Source organism: Bombus bifarius, unplaced genomic scaffold (genome assembly GCF_011952205.1).
Source record: "Bombus bifarius isolate JDL3187 unplaced genomic scaffold, Bbif_JDL3187 scf7180000010271, whole genome shotgun sequence".
NCBI classification, from domain to species: Eukaryota; Metazoa; Arthropoda; class Insecta; order Hymenoptera; family Apidae; genus Bombus; species Bombus bifarius.
In genome coordinates, this window is record NW_022885586.1 from 1436557 (window position 1) to 1451236 (window position 14680).

General features: G+C 48.2%; 1 protein-coding gene across 1 annotated transcript in view; it reads left to right on the plus strand.

The window, feature by feature from the left end:
• LOC117216310 (zinc finger protein 808) overlaps positions 1-14680 on the plus strand; it is a 40622-nt gene that overhangs the window by 1615 nt on the left and 24327 nt on the right. The window contains exons 2-6 of the mRNA XM_033462923.1: positions 8475-9486; positions 9648-9917; positions 10177-10494; positions 10636-11237; positions 11656-12144. Of these exons, the coding sequence (XP_033318814.1) occupies positions 8491-9486; positions 9648-9917; positions 10177-10494; positions 10636-11237; positions 11656-12144 (2675 nt within the window). The 5' untranslated portion in view covers positions 8475-8490. The remainder of the gene's footprint in view (positions 1-8474; positions 9487-9647; positions 9918-10176; positions 10495-10635; positions 11238-11655; positions 12145-14680) is intronic.

Here is a 14680-nt window from a genome sequence, read left to right on the forward strand (position 1 = left end):
GTTCTTCTTCTGCCGTTCCTGCTACCGATGCTGCCGTCGTAGCTGCCGTCGTTGCTGCCGTTGCCGCCACCGCCACCGTCACCACTGCCACTAACATTGTCGGTCGCCGTTGCCGTTGCCGTTGCCGTTGCCGTTCTCGTTCCCGTTGCCATCGTACCAGCTGTCCTCTTCCTATCTTCAATTTATTCCGACTCCTTCCACCTTGCGTTCATTACCGCTAAACATTCCTGTCAATTAAAACTGCACCCGATTTACTGCCAATTCAACGTTCGTCCTTCGTCGGACCTTTCTCCCTCCGTTTTTTACAAAACCGTGTATACCTTGTATTTTGCCTAAGAGCGTGTTTCTGCTATTTTTTTTTTTTTATTTTTTTTTTTTTTTTTTTTTAGAGAAATGTTTGTCCTCACGGTAGCGAAATTAACTCGTTCCTTCCTTTTGTGAGAATCGTTCTTCGTAGTTTCAAAAATAGTATCCTTCGTCGCCTTTGGTAGCCGGCCCCTTCTACGTCGCTCGATCCGCGTCGAACTCATCCGCGTAGAACCTAATCCGTAGAAATTCGAGCTTAGTCCGTCGAGTGATGGATCGATTAAAGGGATCCGATGAAATTTCGAAATTCTGCTGCCTCATAAGCTTCGTCAGTCGGTCGATTCAATTGTTCCAGCGTTTGTATCGTCGAGAGGGCGCTGCGTCTATATATCGAGAAGAATTTCTTCAAGGAGCTGCGGATATTCGTGGCAATTGTCACGCCCGAGTTTTACGCCAATGGTGTTAGGGATTCGGAGCGGCGGCGACTGTCATAAAAAGTATTTTATTTCGACGATCGTGGTGCCGTTTTTGTTCTGGGGTTGCGAAGCGATCGTGTCGTTTCTACGCGCGTCAGACCAATTCAACGCCGCCGACATTCGCGGTCCGACGTTTACGAGATCGTTTATTAGGTGACGTTTCCATCGAGTAGTTTTGTTGCGAATCTTTTTCTTTATTCCAGGATCCACGTTAAAGGAGATTTCAGCTTATCGCGATGCTCTATCGTAAAGCTGTTCCAATATTTGCGAACGTAAACGTCCTAAAATTAAGGATTATCGTGAAATTACCGTCAAATATCACTTGTACCAATTTCCTACGTCGATAGTACGTACTTGTTAAATGTTACTTGTTAAATCAAATTCTCCGAATGATTAAACGCGTTCAACCTGCCGACCTCTTTTACTATAATAACCCCTATTGTTATATATATATATATATATTTGAGAACATTTATTTACCGGCCAAGCATCGTTAAGATAATTTTCGTCGGTTGGAACAAGAGGGATCGTGAATTCGACAATCGGAGAAACGATGCTTTCACGCGCGTGGTAAGCGTCAGTTGCGTTTGTGTCTCTCGGTGACTGCGGGGGTTCCATTTACGAGCGTTCCTGTCGTCGGTGGACGAGACCAAAAGCACTAAACTTGCGAATATTTCGAAAGACGTCCCGTTATGCAACGACAATGTGGGTCAGTGCACAAGTCCACCGTGTACGTTTGCTCATTTTGTACAGTCAGTTCCCCGCGGGACCCGAAATAAGTGCAGCTCGTAAAATAAAGCACCGTATACACCGCTTTTCCCAACTATCTACGGTGGCCCACTATCGTCCATCTTCTGACAGTTTCTGACATCTCCAAGCGTGTTTATACATTCGGCAAATGATACGCTTTACGCATTAGCACCACTTTTCCGCCTACTGATCGCTCAATCGATGTTAACACGATCGCTGCTACGGTAGATTGGGACAAAACGTTCATCACGCACGATTGCACGATACATTTAACGATACGATAGGCTTCGATCGTGAACGTTAATCGTTGGGAATCTTTCGTTTTAACCACCAAACACGTCGATTATTTGTAGCTGTACTCGTTTGTTTCGTTGCATAGAATTAAATCCAAATTTATGTGGAAACGTCACATTGACATAGCCGATCACAAGTATTAGCACAGCCGATACTTACTAATTTTCTCTTGTTTTTATCGTCTAGTTTTTTTCTAAACAAATATTAACTCGTAATCGACAGTGCATGCAACGCCGATGGCGAACTCGTTTTAAAGCGAAGTCGATGATTTTGCTGGAACTCGAACTCGAAATTAAAACAGTCGAAATTCTGGAAAGCGAAAGGTTACAGGGTATAAAAATTAGAACGAATCAAAGTTTGATCTAAAAGTAGTTGAACTGTATGTCGAAGAAACTGTTTTTCAGCTGGTGTTCCTTTTGTTCTTCGCAACGCGTTTTTCGTAAACCTCGACACCTACAACGGTGAGCGTATAAATAGAGGAACGCTTACTCGTAATATGAAAAATTGGATCTGCATTCGACTCTGTAACATAGAGTAGTTTAAAGGTACATTTCTTATACTTGGTGCACGCACATCTTTATTTTGTTGACAATACAGAGCCTTCGAATGTTTTCCTTCTTAACAATTACGAATGAAGTTAAGTCACATTTAGCAGAACTTTCGCTATTTGCCTCACGTGGACTTCGATCCGGCACGCGACCACGATGAATACGTGAAACGTACTGTTCAGTTTAATGATACACGTACACTATCAAAGCTACGTTCTTGAAGCCTGTAAAAAGTCACGTGTACAAGATAGCGTATCAATGTTAGCGTCAACTTTCCGTACCTTTTTCTCGCCGAATTATTCCATTGAGAGAACCGAGTGGCTTGTACCGATTAATCGCATTTCGTTTCGTAAAATGATGTCGTTAGAAACGTCCGATAAGAAGGAAGGGGGCTAAGTGAACGAATAAGCCAAACGGTACCCTATAGCGCTTGAACATGATCTCGACGTTTTATTCTTTTATCGGATTACCTCTGAAAACAAAGGTAGAAGGTTCCTTTCCGGTTTCTCTGAAAGCTCGGTTTCCACGCGTAGGTCAGCCGACAAGAATAAAACGGGTAAAAGAGGACACATAGACGGAACGGAAGAAAGAGAAACGCGTCAAAGGGAGGCAAAGGCAGAGAGATTGCACGAGAACAGAGGGACAAGATTCGTCTTGTTCGAAGGGGTAATACCGCACCGAGACCTGTCCGAAACGAAGTTAAGCTTCGCAGTTTCGAAAATAACTCGGCCAGTAGACGATTAGAATCCACTGCCAGACGAGACGATCGCTGACCAGGCACCACTTCTTTGAAAATAATTTCTTTTCGTGTTTTAACGCGGAGAAATCACAGACGAACCCCCCACGGTCAATCGTATTACGAATGTTTCGCGCTATACTCGCGTCTGCGTTTTTTCATGGCGATCAAAGTCCGCGCATTCCCTGATGGTTTCGCGATGCATTATTTCTAGCGAAGGATACATCAGCCCGTTATCGTCGATCGAAATATCAACGGTCCCGCGAAACCTAGCGCGGCACGAGACGCATACGATCGTACTTTAACGTTCTTTCCTCGTAGTGCTCGCATATTTCCGCGCTCGTTGAAATTTTACGAGCCCGATAAACTTTACGCGTTGCTAACGTAACGAAATCGGCTCCGGTTCGATTCGTGAATTATCGGCTATCGAAAACGTTTCGCGTTCCCGACGAATACACGCTCCTTACCGTTCAATATCCTACAGCTATTATCGTCAAATAACGCATATGGAAAACATATAGGCTCTCGTACGTGGAAAAAAAGTCGCTCGTACATTGGACGCGTTGACACTTTGCGGAATCCGTACACACATAGGAGAATACGTATGAGAATATATATAGATATATATACATTTGCCGACGAAATATCCTTCCTTTTATTAGAGTATATTAGGCGAAACGCGTAATCGAGTGGCGTGAGCCGACGCGAATCGCCCACCGCGTATCGTCGACGTTGATTTTGCCAGCGGACCGTGTTACGATAGTTGGAGGATTTAAACAAGAAGAAGTAAATTTAGATAAATGGAACGTACGCGCAAAGCGTTTCGAATTGATTCCGATGGCGAACGAAGAGCAGAGTTGACGATTAACGGCGGGCTGACGAATCTCGAGCAAAGCGACTGGTTCGCTGTGCCAAGATTTCCGTTGCGCGTATTCCGCGCTGGTGGACGATACGCGAAATCGAACGGAGAACGAGGCCGTCTTAAGGAGCGTGAAAAGTCGGCGGGTAAAAATGACGGAGATCCGCGAGACAGCATCGGAATTCGATGAAATCGAAAGAGAGATCGCTGGTTGGATAAAGTTGGGAAGATTCTCGGGACGGAGTAGCGACGACATGGAAGAAAGACAGGTTTGTTCGGCAAGGTTGACGGAACAGGGCGTCGAACGGTTGGCTGGCGTTTGCCGGCTGCGATTGGCAAAGTCTCGGAAACGAAATCTCCTTTGTAGTCGAAATAAGCGCGATTCTCTCCGTGACGGTGGCAGAACGGGTCATGGGTCGAGGGTTGGCGTCAGCGTGTATAGCAGCGGCAGCATTCGCAGAAGGTTCGGTATAGGGAGTGTGGCGCGTGGTCGTAAGGGGTCGCGAGGGACAGGCGAAGAGGAGGGGAGGGGGGGTTGGCGAGAGTTGGCCGTGCGAGCTGGTTGACGAAGAGGGTGGGGTGGTATGGGGTGGTTAGGTGGACGAGGATGGGGTGGTTGTCGACGATAGGGCGAAGAAAGAGGTGGAGGAGCGCAGAGAGAAGCCGAGGTCCGTCGGTATCGATCGGGCGTCTGCGGTAGATTGACACGTGTCATGGCCGCCTCTCGGTGTTCGAGAGAACCAGGTGGCGGGAGAAAGAGGGAAACGTGGAGAGAAAGGTGGCGGAAAGGAGAAAGGGAAGAGAGCGTAGAGGACGGTGGCGAGAAAGAGAAGCAGAAACGAAGAAAGGCTGGCGAGACGAGGAAGGTGGCTAGGCAGCGAAGCGGTCGAGGGGATAGCAGCGTCGAAGGTGGAAGAGGAGGTAGAGACCGGGGGTTGGTTGGCGCGGGGGGGAGGCGAGGGAAAAGGACATTAAGGTGCGTAATAGCCAGCGGGGCGAGCGCGCACCGCCGCGGCATCGATTAGACAGAGGCTCCCTCGTCCCATTGCTAGGATGCAGCCCTCCCCTTCTCCTCTTCCTCGTCGACCCACCGACATACTCACCCTCCGCGCTATATCCACCCGTCCACCACCCGCAACCCATACTCTCGACCGAGAGGTCCCCACGACCACCCAACCACCCACCCATCCACCCGCCTCCGCCTACTCCGTCGAACTGGAGAGCCCCCGAGTACGTGCTCTACATACACACTCGTGCGCTTATGTCAGTTCCTGTCCTGCCGTTGCCTCTGCTTCTGCCTCTGCCTCTGTCTCTGCCGCTGCCACTACCTCTGCTGCTACCGTTGTTACGACTACCGCTGTGTGCCACCGCTGAGAAAGAGAGCGACAGACGCGAAGAGAAAGAAAGAACGGGAACGGGTGAGATAGAGACCGTGGCCACATGAACACGCAGAAAGAGAAAGAGCGAATGAAAGCCGGCGAAGGAGAAGGAGAAGATACAAGAGCGAAGGATAATAAGAGGGAATGAGAGACGCGGATGTAAAGGGTGAGAAGGGAGGAAGCAGAGGCTACGCTGGAGGGTAGGCGAAGCCACCTAGCTATCCTATGGCACCTATACACGCGCTACCGGGGACACCAACGTCTAACGTCGTTATAAACATTAACGGAGCGGCTCAATATTCCCCGGACCTTGCATCCCCTGCGTCTACCTCCGGTCCATCTCCCTTCTAGACCAACCTCCACCTCTTTGCGCTCTACCTATCTCGGACGTTCGTCCATGGCTATCTCGCCTACCTACGCTCTTCGGACCTTTCGATTCGCAAATCTCCGACAAGACTCCCTGTCTCTAGCCATTCCGTTACGGATTCTTACGCGTTCTCGTCCGTCCTTGCTCCGTGTCAATTACGCGCGTTAACCGAAGATCGCTAAGAGTATTCGTATACAGATCGAACGAAAGTAGATACGCAGGTCGTAGATCACAGGCGACCACGCCGCGTTACCACGTCGAGCGAAAAATCGATCTCGTTCGATAGACTCGAAAGCCGTCCGCGTTACGGCGCAAAGACGGAGAGCGAAGTTTAGCCGAAATCGTGAAATTGGATTTGCTCTGTATTTTAAAGATCGATTTCGGCAAGAGAGACGAGCGAGAAAGGCGGTCGGTCCGTCGAGCGAATTCGTACGCGAGGGTTCGTGCGCTGATTACCGTTAATTGCGGTTGATATGGAGGAACGAAGGGACGTACGACACCCTCGACCATTTCGATCGGATTAGCGACACCGATCGGAATCGTCGTGAACGGGGACGCCTCGGTATCCCGTTTATAAACCGTGCTTCCGTTCGATTCATTTTCCGAAACGAATCCACGACGTAATAATTTCGAACGCGCATCGTTCGAAAACAACGTCGAAACGAAAGTCGCGATTTCCATATATCTGAAACTGTGACTACACGTACGTGCATATACATACACGTACACGTATAGTTGTTCTTCGTTGCAGTATCGTACGGTTTCACGTTGCATGCGGCACGTGTAATTTAGCTTCGCATGGCATCGCTACAGAGGGAATTCGTCTAGTTCGTACGTTCAACAAGTATCCATCCCTCCTCCACCTTCGGCGGCTCTACTTCCTGCCCGTGTCTGCAGTTAGATCGCAAAGTGGCCTCGCGTTCTTTTTAACCAGACCGACGGCTGGTTATTTTTCGCGTGCGAGAATCGAACGGAAAGCCGCGTTTCCTTGGTAGCAGGTGCGCTGTACTTTTTCCCATAGCACGATGGGTAATAAGGGATTAGTCATCGGTGATCGTCGATCAACGTTAACGCGGCCATCGGTTGGTTCGAAGTCTCCGGCGCGATATGTCAAAGTTGGATATTATATTGACGTATCGACGTCTCGATGCTGTCCACGACCAGCTAGCCAATTAACGGGCTTTCTTGTTTTTCCGGCAAACACTCGTAAATCTCGACGGATCTGTCCACTCGATTTAGTCCTCTTCTGCCGTGTCGTGGGTCGTTCGCATCTTTGTTCATGTTGTACGCGCTCTTCCCCACGACGACGTACAATTAATATCGTTGTTCGAGAGGTTGTCCCCGCTCGACAAATATTTAACATGCTACGGCCATCCTAAACTTAATTGGCACGCGTTTGCTCTGCTCCGTTTGCCTTTGCTTGTTCTATCGCGGCGAATCATTGCGTCACACGTTCGTTGCACCTGTGTATGCGCGGTAAGATCGTTCGAAGATACGACGTTTGGAAAAAGGAAATTCCACTTGTCCAAGCTTTTCCAAATAGTTACAGATTTTAGAGTTACGGATGCCAGAGAAAAAGGTTCGGGTCGATGGTACACGCGGTCGAATAATCGAGGATAATCGATCGACGAGTGGTATCGTTCCGATGAATGAACGAATCGACTCGCGTTCCTTTCAACCAGTTCCAAAGGGAGGACGCGAAAAGAAAAGGCGCTCGTCGAAGAGGCAAGCTTTTCCCTATAACTCGAGAGTTCCGCTATCTCGTTACAAATCGAATTTTAGTCACGTCAAAAGTAAACGATCCGCCTAGATCCGCGCGTTAAGCGATCAGGTCGCGAGAAGCGTGTTTCGAGCCGGATGGAAATCTCATTTGGTAGTTTTCTCCGTTTAATAAGACGAGAAGGAGACGAGAGAAAGAGTGAAAGAGAGAGAGAGAGAGAGAGAGAGAGAGGGAAAGAGAGAGATTGAGAGAAAGATAGAGAGAGAGAACGAGAAAAGACGGGAGACAGGGTGTAGGGAGACGGAGCCACGAGGTCGCTGCCGGTTCGCAGACTTCGGAAAGGGGAAACGGAAAGGGCGCAACAAGGCCGGGGGTAGAGGCAGCGGAGGGCGTCCGGACGAGGGAGGAGGACGAAGCGGAGGAAGAGGATGAGGCGGAGGAGGGAGGGAGGTAGCAATGGGGTGGCGGTGGATGGTTGGAAGTAAGCAGGGGTGGGTAACGGGCCGGGGAGGACGGGAGAGGGAGGCAGAGGGCGGCGGAGGGTCGGCCAGGACTGGGAGGCGAAGTGTCGTCGTCCGAATAACGGCCAAGCGGCATCGACCGATCTTCCTACCCCTAGCTCGTACGAAGCGTCAACTTGTTTCCCTTCTGTTCCGCGAATATCGGACCTTCAATTTGCCCGGTGCGGTTCGCTTACGCGATGCACTGCCCTTTACGCGTAATCCATACACGGTCCGTCAGTTGTCCCATCGATATCGTTCCCGTCCTCGTTCCCATTCCCAGTCCCGTACCTGTTCCCGTTCCCATTCCCGTTCACGCGTTCTCTTCCTTCCTTTCTATGCTGCTGTTCGCTTAACTTTGAAAAAAAAAGTTACTTCACGGATACCCACGGCTTTCTTTCTTTCTTTCTTCTTTTCTCTTCTATTTCGCGTTTCACTTTAGTTATACGACTAGACGCGGCAAGGAAGATGCCACGATGTCTTTGATGTTGCCGTTTATTTCGTTTCGTTATTTCGTACATACAGCGCACAGTTCTCAGACTACACGGATAACCTATGGAAAGTTACGAGGACGACGACGACACTCACTTCTGCATCAAATGCCATCTGACGATACACGGCCTCGACAATTACGTACGACATCGTCAATCCGGATGCCGGCCACGGGACGACAGGAACGTAGCCGCGCGGGTATCACCCACGACGCCCGCTTCACCGACCACTTTCTATCCGGAGATACTGAACGCGGACGCGTTCTTCAGTTCGCTGGAGCTACAGAGTAGCTCCAAGTCGAATCCTCGAAAGGCATCCGGTTTGCTCGAGGAAAGTAGGAAGTTCAAGAAGGACGACAAAAGGAAAAAAAGTCTGAAATCGCAGGTGGACGCGGACGAATCGCCGGTAAAAGAGAAGCTTCACAATATGTTGCCCGGAGTTTCGGAGCTCGAAAACCCGACCGACCATCTCTGCATGCCATCTCTCGTTGGATTTCCCGATATCGTTCCGTCCACGTCCAATAAGCCTACGATTGCGAGCAACCGAAACAAATTAAGTCAATCGATGAGCAACGTCGCCACGAACATCGACAGCGGTGGATTTTCGGTGAAGCCCGAGCCGGAAAATTCCTTGGAAGGTCTGATGACGTCTCAGGAATCCAAGCAGTCGGATAGAAAACGACAGGAAGAATCGCAAAGGATCGAACAGGCTCATCAAACGTGGTTGGAATACACGATGTTGGCCGAGCTGGTGTCGAACAACGAAAACAAGGATCTGACCAGATACGAGTACGAATATCAACAGGACGAGGATTCGGAGGACGATATATTGGAGGAAGATTTGGGGGAGGATGACTCTTACTTCGAGTCTGACGATGGGGAAGATCGAGAACGTCCACCGCGTGGTCACATCGGTGGCAAATGGAAGCCAGAATTGGACGATCTTCCTCAAAATATGTCTCAACTTCAGGACGACGACGTGGAGCCCGAAGACGAACATCAAGAACATCCGCCGCCGACTTATACAGGGGGCAAGTGGCGACCCTCGGACGCCTCGCAGGTACGTAATCGTCGAAATTGTTTTATCAGACGCGCAACTGTCGCGCCTATCTCTCTGCTATCAACTTTTCCGAGCCTTCTGTTACGCGTATTAAAAATACGTCCACGAAGCGTTACGAACGAAAGCTGTGGTTTTCAAAAATTTCCACTGGCATCTCGTAGAAGGCAGAAGAGTACGAGACTAAGAGCAACGTCGGACAACCATCGCCAGGACACACACGAGGGAAATGGGTACCGGGCGCGCAAACGGATATCGAATCAGGATATTGGTGCAGTCCTTGCGGCAGGAAACTTGCCTCTCGATTGGTCTACAACAGGCATCTTCTCTCTGATTTGCACGCTAGAAGGAGCATCCGAGAAATCGATGGCGTTCTTTGCCCGCCGCGTGCCGCCAACTTGCACGCACTGAAAAAATCATCGACTCGTAATCAGGTAACGATCTCGATCTTTATCCTTTCGTCTCGTTGCTTCTTCGATCGGTTCCAACTTTCTCTACCTCCTTTACCTTTTTCCTTCTTTCAGTTCCTTCGGTTACTTTTTTATTATAATTTTTAATTTTTTTCTTCTTATTACCTCGTTTAGTTGTATGCCCGTGTCTTTTTGTTTCACTCTCTCTCTCTATATATATATAAATACATATGGGAGAAATTTAGACGAATGTAGAAAACTGACGGATATGCTTGTCTGACAGAAAACTAAACAAACGGGGGAAACGAAAGAAGCGAAGAAAAGTTTGCGAAAACGAGAAAAGGAAATACTTTGTTGCGAAATGTGCCATGCCCGAGTGAGAAGAACGCAAATGGGCAAGCATTTGCTCTCTCATTATCACTGCCGCGTGGCAGGTGTAAATCCTTGCGGCCCACGGGCGCGTCGCTTTTTACTAGAAAATATGGCGAATGTGGTTCGGCAGTGCACTTTTCAGTGTTTCTCTTGTCGTTTTTACTGTAACACGGAGGAAACATTCCTGCGTCATTGGCGATCCGATCTCCATGCAAAAACGCTCGACCAGGTATTCTCTCTACGTTACGATCTCGATTTACGAGCACAATGGAACTCCTTTCGTATAAATTCTGTCTATTTCTATCTAGTATCTACTTATTTAAAAAATGCTCGACGATATTTTCTCGTCTCGTCGATTCTCTGTTTCCAGATCGCCGGCAGTTACAGATGCACTCCTTGCGACTTTTGGTGCGAGGACAACGAAACGATGGAAGCGCATCTGGTCGATTCGAGTCATCGCGACGTTGTTTCCATGATAAATGGTTCGGTACCGATCAGGATAGGTCGTCAGCGAGCTCTGACTTGCGGCGGTTGCGATCGTCGATTCCGTTATAATTTGCAACTTCGATTGCACATCAAGGAAACCGGCCACGAAGAGAGTTTGACCGCGACGGACGAATATCAACAGCGAATCAAATGCAATCTGTGCCCGCAAATAGTTCGATCGTTGGTGGCACTTCAGCGTCACCAGTTGTCTTCCCACGTCACGAAGATCGAGAAACACGAGACGAACGATTCGTCCCAGCCAACGCCTTATTTCTGTTCCTTCTGCTCGATGAACTTTGCCACTGCTCGAGAAGCCGTATTACATCGAAGAACGTCCAGTCACAAGGAGATGGTGAAGGCTCGGAAAAGCAACGAAGGCCCGTCGACGTCCACGGTTCGCCAGTGTCCTCATTGCAAACAGAAGCAGACGAATTTGTCGGAGCACAAGACACACCTTCTCGATAGTCACCCCGAGCTTTGTTACAGGTAAGAGAATCGAAGTGGCGATAATACGCATTCAAGAGTCCTTAGTTCAAATATTCTACCTCTTACTTCGAAGTCGAAAGAGACTAAAGTTTTATCTAGAAACCGTAACTGTACGATATGTTATTGCTCGAAGGGTAGGGAACACGGAAAACTTGAAATATTTCGTTGGCGTATGTATTTCGAGAAATGAAAACATTCTGGATGGGATGCTTCGGTTAAAACGGACAATACCGTAGACAGAAACGATATAACGAGCTGGTAAAATCAACGATATGCTAAAGTTAGTGGGGATTTGATAATTAGGACGCGAAGTGTCAAGACGTTTCGTACAATACGCGCGACGCGTTGATGAAAAATTTCTGCGATTGTTGGAATATTTCCGCGAACCGTCGTACATGTACCTGATCGATGTTTACAGATGTCCCAAATGCGGTACGTTGTTTGCCCTCTCGCAAGACGTGACGAGGCACACGAGGGAAAACAAGTGCCATGACTCAAACGATGAATCGAATAAAACGAAAACAGCGGACGCGAGAGACGAATGGAAATGCAACAGCTGTAGCTTCTCGACCAACATTCAGGCGGAATTTATCTTCCACGAAGCTCTTCACGCCGGGATCGTACGAAACGATAACGAAGACGAGAACTCTGGCAAATCATCGGCGAAGTATTCTTGCCCCGTCTGCAAGAAGGCATTCACGAAAGTGTCATTACGGAATCACATCAGAAGCCACACCGGAGAGCGTCCGTTTCCGTGTGCCAAGTGTCTCGTGCCCTTTTCCAGGAGATCCGACCTAAACGCCCATCAGAAAGAGTGCACGGCTTCGACATCGTCGGGATGGTCGGAAGGTTTGGGACGGAAACGCAGCTTTGTTTGTTCCGAGTGCAACAGCGCCTTCTACACAAAGTAAGTACCGTTTTATTTAACGCTATTCTGCCGTGTTGAGTCGAGAAAGCGTATCCGCGACTCTCGCTTAAATCGAGTCATGCCAGATAGCAGGAAAATATTTTATCTACACTGATACGGAAGATATAACAGTGTCTATGCTTCGGATGTCTGTGCGTTAAATCGATGCCCGGTTGTCGCTAAAAGTCAACTTTTCTTAAAAAGGCTCCTTCGACCTATCCGACCTGTTCGAATTAATACGGCGAAATTGTCGGAATGTTGGATTTTACAGCGAGTTCTCGATCATATAGTATACGCGTGTCCGTACGTTTCTTAACGATAAATCGTCCGAGAACTTTCAACTTTTAGACGTTGCGTTCTATTTTTTCGTACGTAACGCGATGAGAAAGGAAGTAAGTACATGCACGTTGAGACGTCATGTTGCGAATAATTTATCCTTCTGTTCCTCAAAACCGAGATATTATATTCATCTAGAATGGTAAAAACGGCAACCACTCTTTACTAGCTATCTGAAGCATAAATATTCGCTCGGATCTCCATCATCTGCGTGGAAATGAAAATAAGATCTGGTCGACTATCACGCACCCAGTTATCCATACGAATTCCCAGTCCCACACTATTTACAGCGAATATCGGCACGCTTCGAAGAAGCTGTCTCTGTCCGGATGAAAATTATCGTGCGATTAATAATCTTAAACGATCGTTCGAAAATGGCGCGTAAAAGTAATTGCTCGGGCACGTTCTTCGTGTACGAAAGCTCTGGATGGCTCGTATGACGTATAGCAAACGTTGTATCGTGACAACAATGGGTTTAACGTAGAAAACTTGCTGCATTATCCGGCTAACAAAAGGATCGCATTTATCACGGGATTTCCAGTTAGGTACAATTATATCGCATCGATCGTAGATCGGTAGGTCGTCGAACGAACCGTGACCGCGTTCGATGCAAACCGCTCTGTACTTCGCTACCTTTCACCGAGCTATTTATCTTTCGTCGAGTTACCTTTGCGAGTGCGTTAACATCGACGCGAGAGTAATATCGTAAATATTCTAGGCTACGCCCCAAAAGTGGGCATCGCTGCTTACTCGAAAGTAGCCTGAATCGAAATACAGAAGGCTGTTTCCCCTCGTATCGTATGTATCGTTACGTAGTCGCGACACCGCGTAGATCTCGTATCGCCGTTGGTAAATGTTCGCCTTGTTACGAAGCCGGTATGGATCAAATTTTATTATAGCTAAGATATCAGGCCGCGAACGCGTACAACTGCTATTCGCTACACTTTCCATTAATATTGTCCCGAGTAATGATCATATTAATTTTATAATCGCGATAATCGCGTGATCGAAGACCGCGGTTGAAATATACGATAAGTTACGGCACGTGTTCCCATCTTGCATAACACAGAGTTTTCGATCTCTCCGTTTAATTAAACGAGTGTTTTGTCGTTTTCTTGGATCGTTTTGAAGAATACCGATAACGTTAGTCGCTCAGACTGATGTTACGAGAACGAACGTAACGCAACGACTAAACCTTCTGACAACGAGATCAGAAACGAACGAAGCATCGATAAAACGAAAGAAGCATCGTTGAACGAAAGAAGCCTAACCCTTTTGAATTTCAGTTAAGTATAATTCTGACCTTAAGGGACTCGACGTTGAGAGCGGAAGAAAACGCTCGCTTATCGTAACGCAAATATTACAGCGTCTTCGAGACGAGGGACCACCGTGCTGCACCGTGACTATGAGCTCGACTTCCGTTCTAAGTAAAGGGTGTTGCGTTCGCGGATAAAAAGTGCAGGACAATAAAAGCCGGGCTCGCGTGCTGAAACCACGAAACGTTCGCGGGTTCTCGTAGTAAAAGTGTCCTCGCTGCATAACTATAAAATAAAAGACCGTGTCCATGGACAAGGGTAGCGAGAGACGAGAGGGAGAGACGAGTGGCCGAAGAAAGTACGGAGATGGAACGGAAAACTCTGGAGAGCGGGTGAGGAGGGGTGGTGGGGGTGGAGGAACGAGAGTAAACCGTGGTGCGAGAAGGAACTCGGCTCGCTCTCTGCCACCGGTTCGTATTAACATCTCATAGTGGCCTGTAAGCCCACGGGTCATTCTAGCATTTAATGGGCTTGCATTATGGCCCGTGCAAGTATGCGTCCTACCGGCGCGCGCGTCCACCAGTACCAACCTACGTAACTAGAAACTTGTACTCGCTAATGCTTCGTTACACTAGCGAAATTACTAGCGCGGATTAACGCCCCGTGGGTCCTATTAAAAATGCGATCGAATCCAATCCCGCTAATGCCAATTTACGCTGCGGAGGTCGCGCGACTCGAAGGACCACGGATAGGAGGCAATGCCGGAACGACGTGGACGAATCGTCGATACCTTTAGCAGATGCTCGAGGTGGACCATGGCGATACGTATTTAACGATGCTATTTGAATCGGCTTGAAGAATCGATAGCTATTGCGTATAGCGTAGGTAATATTTCAGCATCTAAAAAGCAACGAGGAAAAGCTCATAGAAACCCATATCGGCCC